General features: G+C 48.2%; 3 protein-coding genes across 8 annotated transcripts; all 3 read left to right on the top strand.

Annotated features, from left to right (window-relative positions):
- Nucleotides 1-353: 353 nt before the first annotated feature.
- Nucleotides 354-3,875, top strand: eif1axb (eukaryotic translation initiation factor 1A X-linked b). The gene is made up of 7 exons (XM_003968189.3): nt 354-512; nt 1,184-1,267; nt 2,069-2,172; nt 2,299-2,349; nt 2,430-2,511; nt 2,628-2,716; nt 2,795-3,875. The coding sequence occupies exons 1-7, from the start codon at nt 497-499 to the stop codon at nt 2,798-2,800; spliced, it is 432 nt and encodes a 143-aa protein (XP_003968238.1). The 5' UTR covers nt 354-496; the 3' UTR covers nt 2,801-3,875.
- A 466-nt stretch (nt 3,876-4,341) lies between these two features.
- LOC115251353 (MAP7 domain-containing protein 2-like) lies at nt 4,342-7,913 on the top strand. Its single transcript, XM_029843214.1, has 4 exons — nt 4,342-4,778; nt 5,546-5,629; nt 5,852-5,905; nt 6,562-7,913. The coding sequence occupies exons 1-4, from the start codon at nt 4,745-4,747 to the stop codon at nt 6,813-6,815; spliced, it is 426 nt and encodes a 141-aa protein (XP_029699074.1). The 5' UTR covers nt 4,342-4,744; the 3' UTR covers nt 6,816-7,913.
- Nucleotides 7,914-8,567: 654 nt separating this feature from the next.
- Nucleotides 8,568-15,487, top strand: LOC105417022 (MAP7 domain-containing protein 2-like). Of its 6 annotated transcripts, none has more exons than XM_029842612.1 (13): nt 8,571-8,977; nt 10,236-10,325; nt 11,142-11,231; nt 11,393-11,511; nt 11,694-11,767; nt 11,848-12,053; nt 12,191-12,329; nt 12,424-12,604; nt 12,679-12,783; nt 12,904-12,967; nt 13,273-13,414; nt 13,704-13,964; nt 14,038-15,487. In XM_029842612.1, exons 1-12 carry the CDS (start codon nt 8,746-8,748, stop codon nt 13,957-13,959), a joined length of 1,698 nt encoding a protein of 565 aa, XP_029698472.1. In that variant the 5' UTR covers nt 8,571-8,745; the 3' UTR covers nt 13,960-13,964; nt 14,038-15,487. The 6 variants fall into 6 exon arrangements, with proteins under 6 accessions (XP_029698478.1, XP_029698472.1, XP_029698475.1 ...); XM_029842614.1 differs by having other exon boundaries at nt 8,572-8,977; nt 11,417-11,511; XM_029842613.1 differs by having other exon boundaries at nt 8,573-8,977; nt 13,725-13,964.
- Nucleotides 15,488-15,633: the final 146 nt, after the last annotated feature.

Below are 15,633 nucleotides of genomic sequence, written 5' to 3'. Positions count from 1 at the left end.
CAATATAAAAACGTCAACGGGAAAAGACCGTTGACATAAATAATGCTTTTTATTGCACTTTTAGTCCAGGATATTGTCAGAAGTACATCAATGACGGGCCTTTGTCTCCATGGCAACGACCAAAGGATCTGTGAGGCGTTTGGCTCTCGATAAAAGCCAAGAAAACAGTTCCAATACGGCGCAGCCTGGCGTTATTACCGTGTTATTACTGTCAACTAACCGGAACCTGAAGCACTTTGACTCTCTAATCGGAGTCTTAATCTTAATGTTTATTTTGTGATTCGGGCGCCATTTATTCTGTTTCTGTAAACGTCGCTTTTGTAATAAAGTTCCGGCGTTTTGAATGCGCTGCGCATGCGCAGTCGGCTCTAAGAAGTGGGGAACTGCGAGTGTTTCTTTCCGGGCGGTAGGTTATACTCCGTGTTCGATTCCAGTGTTGCTCAACTGTGATTCACCTCTGTCGAGTCGGATTGACGGGAACGAGGCGTGACACAATATGCCCAAAAATAAAGGTAAGACCAAAGAAAGGCTGTCTTGTGTGAAAGTGCTGGATTTAAGCGTCTGTTGGGCTGACGGACCCGCCGTGAATACACACGCACTAAAAACGTGACAACTGGGGCTAAAAATTAGCCCGAGGCTGTCGCGAATTATACCAATCAGACGTCGATGGGCTTTGTATTTGTCTGAAAAAAGACACCTAAAGATGGATCTGGCTAACATACCAGTGAAGTTAGTGACGCTTGATTAAAGTTAATCGTCATTTGTGTCGCCCAGATAGCTCTGAAACGTATTGCTATGTTGCTACCTTTTATAGCAATCTAGCTAGTTTATGGCTAAGCCCCACCGGCCTGGGGTGGCAACTGCGATGTTATACTGTTCAGAATAATCACTGGCATCGACAGTCAATTAATGCACCACATGGTATTGTAATGTGCAAATCCAAGTAGCCTTGCCCAGTATATCTGACATTTCTGTGTTATTTGATTTATGAGACAGGCTAGCACAAGCTAGCCTAGCGTACTCCCATTTCCTTATCTCCCTGTGTTACAGATTAAACACCGTGGAACTGTTCTTTCATCGCTTGTCAGTGTGTCCATGTCGGACCTTGAGCTATAAAAAAAATAATAATCCAAGTTGAAAATTGCCACCGATTTAAATGAACGCAACTTCCGTTTGTTTATAGGTAAAGGAGGAAAGAATCGGCGGCGTGGAAAGAACGAGAACGAGTCTGAAAAGAGAGAGTTGGTCTTTAAAGAAGATGGACAGGGTGAGTTAACCTGAGCATGGGTGGAATAATGCTGCATCCGTCTCCAAACGGCCTCAACCCCCGTTCATTTCAGAATCTTTAATAAAAAAAACCGTCTAAATTATAGAACATAATTGTTCTGTGTCTTCAGTTTTCTCCGTGTTGTCAACAGAAATACACCAACAATATTGTAAGAGAAATACATCTCCTACAATAGTAATACAACTCCCGTTAAAGGGCTATTTACTGATTTGGCAGAAACGGTGATTTAAATGCTATATTTTTTTGATATGAGCCTGGTGAGTTTTTCTGTAAAAGGGAATCTCTTCAGAAAAGTCCAGGCTTTTGTGTCATCCTGACAGCCCAGGTAAGGATTCAAATTTTAAATTGGTGTAAGTCAATATAATTAGCCATTTCCAGTTAGTGTGTCAATAAGATTTTTGAAAGGTGTTTTAAAGTTTTATGCTGTCGAGCTCCCCTCACTAACCTCAGACGGGGCGAATGACAGGGAACCTTAACTTCTGTCCTCAGGGGTGTTGATCGAAATATTTTTCCAGCTTTTACTATTTATAGACTTATGGTGTTTGCATTGGGAATTCCTGTTTGCATTTTAAATACTGCAACCATTGTGAAACCTCTTAAACTTCACATTCAACACTTTCTCTGTGATCAGATTTGCACGTGCAGTATCCCAGCACGGAATCACACACTAGGAATCATCACGGAGCGGCTGCTTTAGTTGTCCGGGTTCCTTGTTCAGTGTCCCGCTCTGAAACAAAGAGGCTCTGGTCAAACTAAACGTCCCCCTCTTGTGTTTTCCAGAATACGCTCAGGTGTTGAAAATGCTGGGAAATGGGCGTCTGGAGGCCATGTGCTTCGATGGGACCAAGCGGCTTTGCCACATCAGAGGAAAACTCCGGAAAAAGGTAGGAGCATCCTGACCCTCTCACGTCTGGGAAGCCCTCAGATGTGCTGAGTGGGCATTTCCACGCTGGTGGGGGGTCGGAGGGGTCAGCGCCCACTGACCTCTGCCCTATTTGCCTTCCCTGCAGGTGTGGATTAACCAGTCAGACATCATCCTGGTGGGACTCAGAGATTACCAGGTCGGTCGCTCGTGCGCGTATGTGGAAAAGCCGAACTGCGTTTGCTGGTGTGTCAACAAAGGAAATTTTTGCTTTTGCAGGACACCAAAGCCGACGTCATCCTGAAGTACAACACAGACGAGGCGCGCAGCTTGAAAGCCTACGGCGAGCTGCCAGACAACGGTGCGCCCACACGCCGGCCTTATTTAGGCCTCTGACCCCACCTCTGCTTCCTTTCTTAATTACTGGCATTCTGACCCGCGGTCATGATTTTTGACCCCTTGTTTCCATGTCCACAGCTAAAATCAACGAGGACAACTTTGGTCCCGAGGATGACGACATCCAGTTCGACGACTGTGGCTACGGCGACGACGACGATGTCGACGAAGTACGTTCCTCTCACCCGTGGTGGTTGATACCCAGCGAAGAGCTGAGCTCCTCATGTCTCTGCTTTCTGTGTCTCCAGATCTGAAGACCTGCTACCAGAGGGGATGCTGGGATTTTACCAGAGATGCTCCAGTTGGGATATTTTGAGCTGACACGCCGCACCGATAATGAATATTTTTTAATGAAATCAGCAGATCTAATACAGTTTATTAATACGCCTTGAATCTATTCTAGTTGAAAACGTGTAACATCTTTATTGTGTAAAGTTAATTTTACATGGCGAGAGATGGACGCCAGTACATTGAGTGGATGGAGCCACTCGCTCGGCGGCAGCTGGATCGGTCAGCTGATCGGCGAGCTCCCAGCACTGTCAAATTTGGACATTTGCCTTCTACACTGCGGTGCTCCCTCCGTTTCATGCGTTTCCTTTTTTGTCACTCACGCTATCATAACTGAAGTTTATCTCACAACGAATGCAGCAACTTTTAAAAAATGTATTTATATCCATTTCACACTAAGTGGAATTTAATACAGAATCTCTGGATTCGCCATAGATTAAAAAATGACAAAAGAAACCATTTTCTGTTTTATTTTTGCCCCCCACTGCCGAAGCCTTTGGCACATTTCCACAGCTCTTAATTGGTATAAAACCTTTATATTCTATGGTTTTCACGTATCCCCACGGGCTAAAGGTCCCAGATTGTCCCCAGAAGAGGGTGATCCATCTCCCCTTGACTCAGAAGAGCAATGACTGTATTTTTCTATACTTTCCCTGATTTGTGTTTGTTCTGTTACTGTGTTCTGTTCGGCGTTCTCGGCTGCTCGCTCTACGGCTTCAGCGTGACCTGAAGCTTGACCTGTTTGATCACTCTGGACCAGCGGTTCCCTCCTCCAACACAGACCACACCAGTAAAACCTCACATCGGGGCAGCCCACACTTGGGCTGTGCACCTCTCATCAATATAGAATAAATATAAACTAGTAAGTAACTACCCAGACCCTCCAGAAGTCGCCCCCCTTGCCCATGGGGGGTTCCTTCACCTCTTTGGGAACCGCTGTTCCAGCTCTCGGCAGGGCTCTCGCTGCTGTTGTAACTGAATTCATTAAAAGTGTAAAATGTTTAAAGGCTGGCTTTCCAATAAAGATCTCAAGTCACCCAACATGCTTTCTGCCTCACATGCGCTTCCTGCGTCGGTCCGAAGGTGGCGATGTTGAGACGATTGCTGATTACCGCGAGCACATCTGGACCGATTTTAGTGCTTAAACATTGTTTAGATTTTCAGAATCGGGATCGAACGTAACGGCCTTTTGTTGATCAGATCCCGCCCATCGAGTGTTGATGAATTTAACGTAAAGACTGTTTTCAGACGTTAGATATCCGTCAGTGACCCATATTGTCGGGCACGCTCGGCGCCTTTATAGTATGACGTAATCCCCCCTCTGCGCGCCGCTTGTGCCTCGCACGTGCAGCCAATTACGAGCCAATCAGAGTTCGGGAAAAATCAAGCGCGCCGCCACGTGAATATCCGGGGGCCCAATAACGTCGCGTCACTAATATTCTTCCGCCTTATTTGACAGTGACGACTCGCATCCTGATGGTTTGTGGCGCATCAATATGTAAATTAGCCAGCGGTGAAGCGGTCCCACTGTTGACCGTGGCTAAACAATGTGTTTACTTAATAAATAAGGTGCCCAATAACAGCAAACCACATTAATCACCTACTGAACGGATCTTAATTTTATAATTTTACGCGAATCTGTTAAAAAAAAGAGCAAAATACAGTATTTTAGAGATGCGGGGAGGAAATATTTTTGGTTTCTGATATGACAGTTAGCGCCTGTCCGTTAGCATCTTCATCATTCCACCTGTGCTAGCTGCGGGGCATACGGACACCCCTCCCCTCTCTGCCCGGCTAACACGCTGCTTCTCCCGTCATCATATTCTCTCTTTTCATGAGTCATTTTCTTGTGGTTCTCAGCGGAATTTTAGCATTTTTTCGCTCCTTCTGCTTGTTCGACGGCATCTGAGATGACAGAGGTGGCTCCAGGCTGCCCGGGGACAGGTGAGGAAGAAGCGTCTCCTGAATGATGATAAAAATGATCATCTTTTATATGCTTGCAGAAGGATGCATCATGATAAGAGATAATGCTGCCTGTAAAAGATCAGGCATGCATTTGGAAAAACCGTCATTTATCAGGAAAACCGATGAGTAAATGGTGGGATTTCAAATACGTCCATGTACATCCATGACTATTCGAAACACTGAGTATATTTTATATAATAAATGTAATTTGAGAATGACACTTGTCGATAATGTGATCACACGAGCAATTGTATAGTAGTTAAAAATTTTAGAATATGTTGAAATGTCATACTTGTATTGAGCATCCTCAGATGAAAGGATTGCTGTTTTTAACCTTTGATCTTAAGCTAATTTCGTTGCATCTCTTCCATTGCGTTCCACTTTAACTCTATTGGAAGCTAACATTATTTTTCTTTAGCATGTAACGTCATTCTGCTTTGGAGTTTAGCTGAGATTTGCATACATTTCTCGGGGTGTGTACGTGCATGTCTATAATTATGTGCAGCTGGGGTATTTACTGTGCTCTCATGCATATTTTGATGTCCTAGCAGAATAGATCCATCCCATAAACTGACTGACAGGAGATTTGGTTGATTTGGATACTGACAAATACTGTTTGCATGCACGGGAGGCTTTTGCCCATATTGATAAATGCACAGACCATATTCTCTACTCCAGCACTATATTTTTAGCAGTTTGCCTCTTGGCTGCATGAATCACGTCTGAGTCTTGTGTTGCAAACGCAGCTCTGGCCCCGCCTCACACGGCGCCGACCGCCAGCCGCAACGCTTCTCCCTGCCGATCAGCATCCGACCACGGCAGCCCGTCAGGTAAAAGGCTGTTGTCACACTGGTCTCTCGACCCAGCGGCTCTGCTCAGGCGCTCAGCCACAACTACAGCTGTCCACAGCATTTATATTATACTGTATTAAATCCACTCTCAGCTTTATGTATAAAGAATGTTTAAAATATCTTGACTGCAGTGGTGTTCCAAAATGAAAGGCTGGGAAAAACGCACAAAAGGCAACATTTGTGTTGTTTTTCTCCCTCCAGGGACCCGGCGACAGTTGGCAAAAGACAAACGGGAGGAAGACGAGAAGGCACAGGGTAACTGTCCAGTCGTGCACCCGCGTGGGTTTTTAACACGTTGTTGAATACATTTTTAATTATGACGTCATTTGGATTCTTTTGGTTCAGTGGAGTGTTTAGAAAATGGGCAAAAGGAGGAAAAAAATGTATTATTGAGATTTTAAAGGGAACTGAGAGAAGAAACAAACACCTCAGAAGGGTTGTGGTAGCAGCGGGAGGCGCCAGGACACCTTTGGAGCGCCGCTGAGGCGCCTATGAGCAAGGTACCGAACCCCCAAATGCTGGGCCCTGCAATGAGCTGGCGTCTCGTTCATGGGGGGGCCGCGTTCACCCATTTGCAGCTGGGACACCACCAACACCCTTCACATGACTTTGAAAGGGACGACGAGAAAAAAGATTAAAAAAAGAAATCCCCAATGGCTGATGGGATGGGACTCTATTGTTGGAAAACTCCCAATTCCGCTCCTGAGTGTCCACTGAGTTGTGCTAATTTTGCTCTTATTTATCCACAACACTCGCATATCGGGGGCCTCAGAGGGGGGGGGGGGGCTGTTTCAAATCAAGCTCCTAAAGACTGCGACAGTCCTCCAGCTTCGGACACATCTGACCCATTTAGCCGACAGGTTCATTTGTAGACAGAAATACGTCAGGGTATTTTGCATGTGTGCGTTCAGAACTGTTGGAGGCGCTGCGGGACAAAGAGCGGCGTGCGCAGCAGCAGCTGGACCGCTGTGCCGAGGAGCGAGGGAGGAAGATGGAGGAGCAGAGGAGGAAGGAGCAGAAGCGCCGGGCTGCAGCTGAGGAGAAGAGACGACAGCAGCAGGAGGCAGAAAAGGTCAGAGGTCGCCCTTATGCTAATGCTGCACTCACAGCACTAGCGGGAGCCAGTTCGTGGCTACCTTCCTTCAGTTTCTTACATTTGAATTAACTAACAAAATGCTAAAAGTCAGAGCAAAAATCCTTTTGAGTTATTTCAATGAAATCCACAATAAATGATCTTTTGTGTTTGAATGGAGGCGGCAGAAAGAGTTAATGAGGCTGTGACAGTGACCCGCGGGAGTCACCGTGTCGGGGGACTTGATATTGATTTAAGGGCTCTGTTTGCACACACACACACACACGCGCGCGCGCTCATATGCATAACCTAATGATGCGATCGGCAGCCTCACAGGTGATGACATCACCGCTGGCAGATCGGGTGTCGTTTACTGGAACTAATGGTCGATTCTTGGACACACGTTTTATATTTCCAAAGAGCAACCTCGACATTTGTGCTAAAGAACTTCATTTTAATGTTTTCCTTCACTCCGAGCTGCTCAAAGGTTATTGAGGAGACACTGATTTACAGCAGTAAATATTGGGAATATTGTCCAATAAAGAAAGTGGCTGATAAAAACAACCATCATTACAGTTTCAAACGTTAAAGGAAACCCTGGAAACCTTTCATATTCTCTCCTTCACTCTTTCTTCAACTGAAGTTGCAGCATCACAGTTTTACATCATTTTAAGCCTATTGAGAGCTCGAGGGGAGATGTAGTTTTTATTTTTTATTGCCAGGCATCAGCTGCGTTCTGCATCTGCCACATTCTATTTTAATGCTCTTTGTTTATATTTGAGCTCGAGGAGCTCTGAAAACTGCTGATGCTGTGAGGCTTTATTCCTCCACCACTGCCCTCTTTATTTCACCCCTCCTCTATTCTACGTTTCTGCAGTCTGAGCGTGACTCTGCATACCCCCCCCCCACCCCCCCTGGTCCTGAGGTGTGGCTTTTTCCTTCCCACATCGAGACGCGTGTCAGCTTTACGTTGTGTGTCTGCTGTTGACAGTATACAACAGTTGTCTGACAGCACAGCTGCATTGGTGGCACTGACTCCAACCCAGCAGGAGGTGGCGGAGCAGCACTCTCTTTATCTCAAGTCTGCAATTAAACTGAGGGTTTACAGCTGCACTGCTCTGTCACACATGGAGAAAAGATGGATGGATGATGGAGGGATGGATGATGGATGGGTGGATGATGGAGGGATGGATGATGGTGGATGGATGATGGTGGATGGGTGGATGGATGGGTGGATGATGGATGGATGGATGGTGGATAGATGATGGATGGATGGATGGATGGATGGATGGATGGGTGGATGGATGGGTGGATGATGGATGGATGGATGGATGGATGGATGATGGATGGATGGTGGATGGATGGATGATGGATGGATGGTGGATGGGTGGATGGATGGATGGGTGGATGGGTGGATGATGGATGAATGGTGGATGGATGGGTGGATGGATGGGTAGGTAGGTAGGTATACAGATGAATGGATGATGGATGGATGGATGATGGATGGATGGTGGATAGATGATGGATGGATGGTGGATGGATGATGGATGGATGGTGGATGGATGGGTGGATGGATGGATGGTGGATGGATGGATGATGGATGGATGGGTGGATGGATGATGGATGGGTGGATGATGGATGGATGGTGGATAGATGATGGATGGATGGTGGATGGATGATGGATGGGTGGATGATGGATGAATGGTGGATGGATGGATGGGTAGGTAGGTAGGTAGGTAGATAGATAGATAGATAGATAGATAGATAGATAGACACACACACACACTGTGGTGTGAGATGTTATTAGAGAGGGAGGGAGGGAGGGAGGGAGAGATGGGGGCGGATGTGAGGTAGAGGAGAGGAGGGAGTCAGCTTTGCCCAGACGGAGCAGCAGCAGACGGAGCAGAGCTGCTGCGCTGTGACAGTTGAGCCGTGGATCTGTGCGGTCGCCGGCAGACCCGGGACAGAGAAGCGAACACGGGCGTGGCTGCTGCTGCTGCTGCTGCTGTCGGATGCGGTAACCATGGCGCAGCCGAGCGCATCGCCAGGCGCCCGTCGCCGTAGCGATGGCTCAGTGAGAGAGTCTCTGTTCTTTCCTGTTTCTGAACGCAACGAGCAGGAGAGGCTGGAGGCTCTGGTCCGCAAGAGAGCCGGAGGCAACGAGAGGCGAGGAGGAGGAGGGGGAGAGACCCAAGACCACCTGGAACACAGGCCTAAACGATGGACATGGGGAGGACCGCCTGACGGAGTGGAGGGTGAGTACGACGGGGGGGGGGGGGTGTCTGGTGGCTGCTTCGGGATGTAAACCTGAGTACAGGGCTGCTGGAGAGGCGTGGAGGTCAAGGGGAGAGGTAGAGGGGGATGGTGTGAGGAAAAGGATGGCGACAAAGCTGAGGAGCCGGTGATGTAAGAATGAAGAGTAGCAGAAGAAGAAAGGAGGAGGTCATCGGATGGAAAAGGGTGTGGAGGCTGCAGTGCAGGAGCTGCTCTGCGCTTTGTCTCTGAACATTAGCAGCTCCACGGACGTCTTTCTGTTTCCGTGCCACCTGGTGTGATTTAAAGTCATGGTTTAATGTGTGTGTGTGTGTGTGTGCGCGTGTGTGTGTGCGTGGGGCTGTATTTTTGCCTGAGTGGAGGCTCATTCCCACTGGAGCCTAACATCAACCTTGAAACCGCCAAGGCCAAACATAAACATCCGTCACTCTGAATTACATCTCTATTTTGCCATTTCCCATCATCCCCCTGTTCCCTGAGACATTCGGACGTCCTGTTCGCCAGCACGACGCCACGGTTCTGCCCCTCGGGCGCTGAATCCTGTGGAGCATTTCTAACACCTTCAATAATTGATGGCAGCCATCAGCTGGGCCAGACCTGGGACTGAGGTGCACCCGGCAGACGTGTGGTCCTGGCACTGCTCAGACGCAGGGAGGCGGTTCTGGCCCCGTCGGGCCCTTCGTAGCGCTCGCTGCAGCAGAAACGGGATCATCTCATCTTACGGAGGACAGAGACGTTCCGCCTGCAGTGTGGGACCAGAAATGAGAAACCCAACGTGATGCCTGTGTTTGGAGGCACCTGGTGTCATGAAGAGAGGTTTATATTGAGCCAGCGGCCCCCGGGAGTGTGTTCACCAGGGTTATTATTATCATGTCTGCTGCTGTGAGCCACATGTGTTAGCGTTAGCGTTAGCTTTGGCTCCACAGCTGCACCAGCTGGCTGCTGTGATGTGATGGCCACAGCTTTTCTGGACGCTGCTGCAGTTCCTTTCCTTTCCTCTCCAGCATGAAGGTTTCTTTTTGTCCTATTCGCCACCTCTTTGTTGCCTGCGTCACTCGGCAGCTGATGTCTGTTATCGGATTGTTTGTACATTTGTCATTTTAGTGTGTGTCTGCGTGCGTGTGTGTGTGTGTGAGAGAGAGAGATGGAGGCAGTTGTTATCTGATTGTCCCTGACAGAGATACAGACCTGCGAGTGTGTAACGCTTTGCTTCTGCGCTGTGCTTCACCTGCTGCCCAGGTAACCCTAAGACCCCACCCTCCCACGCCATTGGCTCCGCCCTGCCCAATGAGCTCTCTGCTGCTTCCTGCACCAGGCAATCCTGCAACGGTATAGATCACATGATCCTGCGTGTCCCATGTTTCCCGCTGCCTCTGATGCTGCTGTCTCACCTGCTGTCACATCAGTTCTTTATCATCCCGGAGCATGTTTACTCTGTGTGTGTGTGTGTGTGTGTTTGTGCATGTTGTGTGTTATTGTGCAATAATGTGCTTTTAATGATTCTTCAGTGATCAGTTACTAACTGTAGAAATGCTCTTTAGATTTTAATGTTAAAGCCACCATTTAAGGTCCCTTATCTTGGACGCATTCATTAGCTAACACATGCGCGCGCACACACACAGACTGTGCACCTATTTAGACCCCACCTACACATTACAGTAAAATCCACGTCACAACTCTCCCAAACGCACAGTTGCACTGCTCAAACCTGGGAGGGATCTCACTATTTTCCTCTCATTTTCACTCTCTCCATCACCAAGAACCAATCTGACGGGCATTTGCTGTTTGTTCCAATCTTTAACGATTATTTATTAGGTTTCCGCTGCTACTTACGTTTGTTGGAGGATCAAAAGTTGAGTTTAAAATTGTCAGTTTACAGCATGATGGTGATTCTCTGCCTTCTGGAGCAGCCGTGTCCGTGTCGCCATCCTCCATTTCATGAGGAAGTGGAGTGTGTGCGCCTCATTTCTCCCGTTCATCATCAGCGTTAATGAATTCAGACACCCGTGTGGCTCATCGATCGGCTGCAGGGTTGCGTCCTGCCTGCTCTTTCCTCTGCCTGTGCTGTGACCAGTGTCTGTTTTGAGGTCATCTTGGTTGGTCTGGTGCGTCTGCCTGAGGGATTTATGTGTGTTCTATTGATAGTTGGTGACTTCCTGTCTCCACCTGCGATGGATCCGCCAGTCAGCAAAGAGCTTTCCAGCTCTTCGTCTGCCATCCATTCATCAGAGAGAGGTGAGAGAAGCCTCCAGAAATAAAAGATAAATGCCGAGTGGATAGGATCTGAGACGACTGTTGCTTTAAATTTAAATCTCAAATGGCCTAAATGACCCGACGATGTGTTCTTTTCACCGTCTCTGTCCACATCTTTTTCTGTGTTTGACGTGACCCACCAGTGTCCTTTGTGTCCCATCGAACAGCTTCACCCAAAGACCATAAAACCTACAGAAGTTCCTCCAACCGCAGGAGCACAGCTGGATTTCCGGAGGAGACATCCAGAGCTAAAACACCCACTGTGAGGCCCCACGTGAAAATCTTCATATCAAACATACGGCAGTTCAAACACAACAACACGCAACATTTTTCTAATGGGAATTCACTCTTTCGTCACACAGCTGATATGTTCTAAACGCTTTAATGTCAATTGTTTGACGAGTGTTGTGTTTCTACTGTAATATTTGTTAATATGACCCACAGGGTGAGTTTCCAAACGCTCCAGCCCGCAGCTCGTCCTTCAGGTCCAATAGCAAGGGCCCGGCCACACCAAAACGGTAACACACACACACACACAGACTCACTTCACCACCACTGAGAGCCTGTGAGCTATGATGATGGCTGTGTTGGTTGTCAGGGTGAGGTCAACCAGGAGTCCCGCCCAGTCCCCCTGTTCCCCCGGCCAGTACCCTCCCTCCCCACTCCGGCAGAGGGCCACCACTCCCAGTGTTGAGGACAGGGGTCACGCTGAGCTGAAAGGTCACAGCAGCCTGGAGAGGAAAACCAAATCGGAGACATCGGAGAAAAAGATGCCCAAGTCCAGCAGCAAAGAACTGACCGCAGGTGGGGTCTTCATCTAATGGTTTTATAAAAAGATAAACATCAGCCAAGTTAAGAGCAGTAGGTGGCCCCAGGTTTTATGGCCGTAAGATGCTCCTCGACCTGTGTTTCTGCTCATCTTGGACCTCTCTCTCACACAGACTCTCCAGTCACAGCGACAGGCCGGAGCGCTGCCGGAACCACAGATGCTGAGGAGGCGTCCCGACTGCTGGCAGAGAGACGGCGTCTGGCTCGGATACAAAAGGAGCAGGAGGAGAGAGAGCGTCAGGAGGAGGAGAGGCGTGTAGAGAGAACCCAAATCAGATCTCTGAGTGGCCACTTGGGCCAACAACTGTTCTAAAATGTAAGCTCATAACCTGATGCGTTGATCCAGACTGAGGGCTGAGGAGGAGCAGAGGAGGCTGCAGGAGGCGAGGGAGCGCCAGGAGAGGGCCGCCCAGCAGGCCGAGGAGGAGAGGGCGAGGCAGGAGGAGGAGAGGAGGACCAGGGAGGATGAAGAGAGACGGCAGAAGGAGCAACGGTGGAAGGACATGCAGGATCAGCTGGACAAAGAGGTTCCTGTGCATTCTCCTCACCATGGATGTCGCAGCAACGTGAGACGTCCTTTAGAACCTGGGGTGTGTTTCAGAGGGAGGAGGCTTTCCTGAGAGCTCAGAGGGAGGCGGAGAGGAAGAGGCAGGAGCGGGAGCTGCTGCACATCCAGGAGGAGCAGGAGAGGCTGCAGAGGAAGAAGGTACCAGAGATCCACATCTCGCATTTCCACGGGTCACTGTGGCAGTCGGGTCGCGCCCTGTATCAACAGCATTTTAGACTTTGCTGAGCAACACTGGGGGGTTCTCATTTGGTTCCCCAGAGAATCGAGGAGATCATGAAGCGAACACGAAAAAGTGAAGTGGAGCCTCTTCCCACGGCTGGAGGTTCGTCATCCCCGATGATGTCATTTCCTGACCCGTGGTTCTCTGTTGTCGCTTGTCCGGCCCGAAGGAGCTGCAGCGTGACTCAGCAGTGTTCGACAGTTGGGGGCAACACTGCCAGCTGCTGGTGGCGTCGCGTTTGCGTCTCCATAAGGAAGTTAAACTAAAAAAATGCTTCGTTTTTAAGATGTTACCTTTTACTACCACAAATTGCATCTTGAAAATGTCCATCGTCATTTGCAGCAGAAAGAACTTTAATGTCAGTGGACCTGGAAAAACAGCCTCAAGGTTTGTTTTTGCGTCTGCAGCTGACACGAGGACGGACCTAATAGTCCACCCAGAGGAGGAGGCTGGCTCCCCAGCCGAGGCCCCCGTCATCACGCTGGGATCCCTGGAGACCAAGAGCTGCGTGGACGAGCTGTCTGATGGCGTCCAGTCCATGGACGTCAGGTAAGGCGTCTCTCAGAAGAGACACTGTCTCAGCCGTTCCGTGGCATTTTTACCACATTCTGGGTTTTACTTGAGACTATCAACATAGATTTGAACCCCACATGTCTGTCTGTCTTCTTTTCAGTGTCTTGCATCTCATTTCATCCCAGACTGCTTCCACAGTTTTGTAGAAAGCGTCCGTGGTCAAGATTTTCTCCAGTATATAAATTAATCTTGAGCTGGAATTGTTAACGGGATGAATTAATTGCATACGCTGTTATTTTATCTCTGTCACCATCGTGTCTTTAAGTTCTCCATCTGTATCCATCAGTCCAGTTTCTAGGGAGGAGCAAGCGAGCGCTCAAGACTTCTCACCCGTCATGGAGGAACACGTCTTGGACCTGGAGGCTCCAGGACGTCACAGCACGCAAACCCCCACCTACCCGAAGGTGCAGGCCAGCAGTGGGGTCGGGGACCTCAACAAGAACCTGCTGATCCAAGCATGCAGCGCCGAATCCTCCCAGCTCATGTGCAGCGTCGGGCCGAGCAAGCTGGACGTCCAGTAGGACAGGTACCCACACAGCGCCTTCAGATTACGTATAAAAACAAAAGCCTAACGCTTCTTTTTTTTTCTTTTTTACCAGCCGGCAGGTTCCGTAGAATCTCCCATCTGGAGGAACCGTCCGAGAGGCCGTCATCTCTGTCTGCAGCCACTCCAGCATCAACAGCCGTCATCTCCACCAGGGGCAGACGTCACTCATCTGCATCCGCGGACCTTTCTTGGCATTTTGAAGCAGTGCAGATGGACCAATTTTGCTCCCAAAAAAAAAAACACAAAAGAATTCTACACAGTTGCGTAAATGTGGGTATTTTTTAGGCACCGCGGTGTCATCATGATGTCTTAGGGTAGATGGAAGGTTGGTGGGGATTGCTGTCCTAAACCCATATTCCTCAGCTCATTTCCTCCCTCGCTCCTCTGACACTGTGTTTGCTCCCACCCTGAACTTCTCTGAACCACATCTGTCCTGTGTAAAGCAGCACTGCTCATCTGCACTGCCGCCTAAACCACGACAGCGGCGTCATCGGCTTTCATCGTGCTTTTGTAAAAGTGTAAATAAACGCGTCCGGGTGGAGAAATCTGTCAGGGAAGATCTGAATCAGACACCAGTGATAGGAAGAGCCAGTAGGGCTGTTTATGGTCGTAGCTGTGCGTGTTCGATGGTTCCTCCCATCCTCAGCAACTGATATAACCACCCTGCTGCTTGTTTTTCAGGGACAGGTCCAAATTTAGTAAATGAAGAGAAGAAAACATGGTGTGAAGGTCTGCACCGACTGTAACCACGCTAGCTGCAGTTAATAGTGTGCACTTACAGTAGTTGTGTGTTTCACTGTTCTTGTATCAGCCACCTCAGCTCGTGCTCCCGGTTTCTAATATACCTCACCAGTTCAGCAAACACTCACAGCTCATCACCTCTGAGGCCTTTAACCGCCCTCCGGCTCCTTCACCCTCAGCAGGCACACCTTCACAGTTCAAAGGACATTTTTCAGCTGCAAGAAATTAATTTAAAACTCATTTTTAGCGGACGGAAGCGGCAGAAACAATTATTTATGCATTGATTGGCGACTAGAGAGGTACAACTCAGTGTTTTACAGTTTTTATTAGAGCACATTGTAACTGCTGTATCTTTGTTATGAAGAATTTGATCATATATATTAGATATATTTGTGTTTTGGGGGCGCATAGAGGGTTGTGGGTGTGTTCACACATCCAAATCATTGATAGCCTGAAGCAAAGAACAAAGAATGTTTTTGAGGTAAAGTGTTTTTGCTGCTCTTTCAGAATGCTACGTTCATCACTGCTGCAAACTTGAGCTCTGTTTTTATCTCTTTCTCTCCATTCTAACTCATTATTCTTCAAGATTCCAAGAAAACCTGTGATCCTGAGGGTCTCCTTGGTCCAGTTGTAAATGAAATAAAAATGAAGGGCGTCATGTTTATCTTGATATTACCTAACTGACACTGCAGCTTGGTGGAATATACTGTAAATGTGGTGCATGGATAATAATGATAAAAATAATAAACCTCATCACGACATCCGTGTTAATGAGTTGGCTAAATAAACATGAGTAATAAAGGCAGCCATACAATATTGGTTTATCAATAGGACAACATATATTTAATACAGTAAAAAGTTGTTCACAAACAAATGTACTACACGACTCAATGCAGCAGATTTATAG

The sequence above is a fragment of the Takifugu rubripes genome, chromosome 10, assembly GCF_901000725.2.
Source record: "Takifugu rubripes chromosome 10, fTakRub1.2, whole genome shotgun sequence".
Taxonomy (NCBI): domain Eukaryota; kingdom Metazoa; phylum Chordata; class Actinopteri; order Tetraodontiformes; family Tetraodontidae; genus Takifugu; species Takifugu rubripes.
Note: the sequence above shows the minus strand (reverse complement) of the source record. Positions and strands in the feature narration are given on the sequence as shown.

Coding starts and splice junctions, on each gene's coding strand:
- LOC105417022 (XM_029842612.1), top strand. CDS start 8,746: ATGGCGCAGCCGAGCGCATCGCCAGGCGCCCGTCGCCGTAGCGATGGC. Junction 10,326..11,141: donor CACCAGGCAATCCTGCAACG/GTATAGATCACA, acceptor TTCTATTGATAG/TTGGTGACTTCCTGTCTCCA. Junction 11,768..11,847: donor GGCCCGGCCACACCAAAACG/GTAACACACACA, acceptor GTTGGTTGTCAG/GGTGAGGTCAACCAGGAGTC.
- LOC115251353 (XM_029843214.1), top strand. CDS start 4,745: ATGACAGAGGTGGCTCCAGGCTGCCCGGGGACAG. Junction 4,779..5,545: donor TCCAGGCTGCCCGGGGACAG/GTGAGGAAGAAG, acceptor TTGCAAACGCAG/CTCTGGCCCCGCCTCACACG. Junction 5,630..5,851: donor CGACCACGGCAGCCCGTCAG/GTAAAAGGCTGT, acceptor TTCTCCCTCCAG/GGACCCGGCGACAGTTGGCA.
- eif1axb (XM_003968189.3), top strand. Junction 2,350..2,429: donor TGGGACTCAGAGATTACCAG/GTCGGTCGCTCG, acceptor TTGCTTTTGCAG/GACACCAAAGCCGACGTCAT. Junction 2,512..2,627: donor CGGCGAGCTGCCAGACAACG/GTGCGCCCACAC, acceptor CCATGTCCACAG/CTAAAATCAACGAGGACAAC.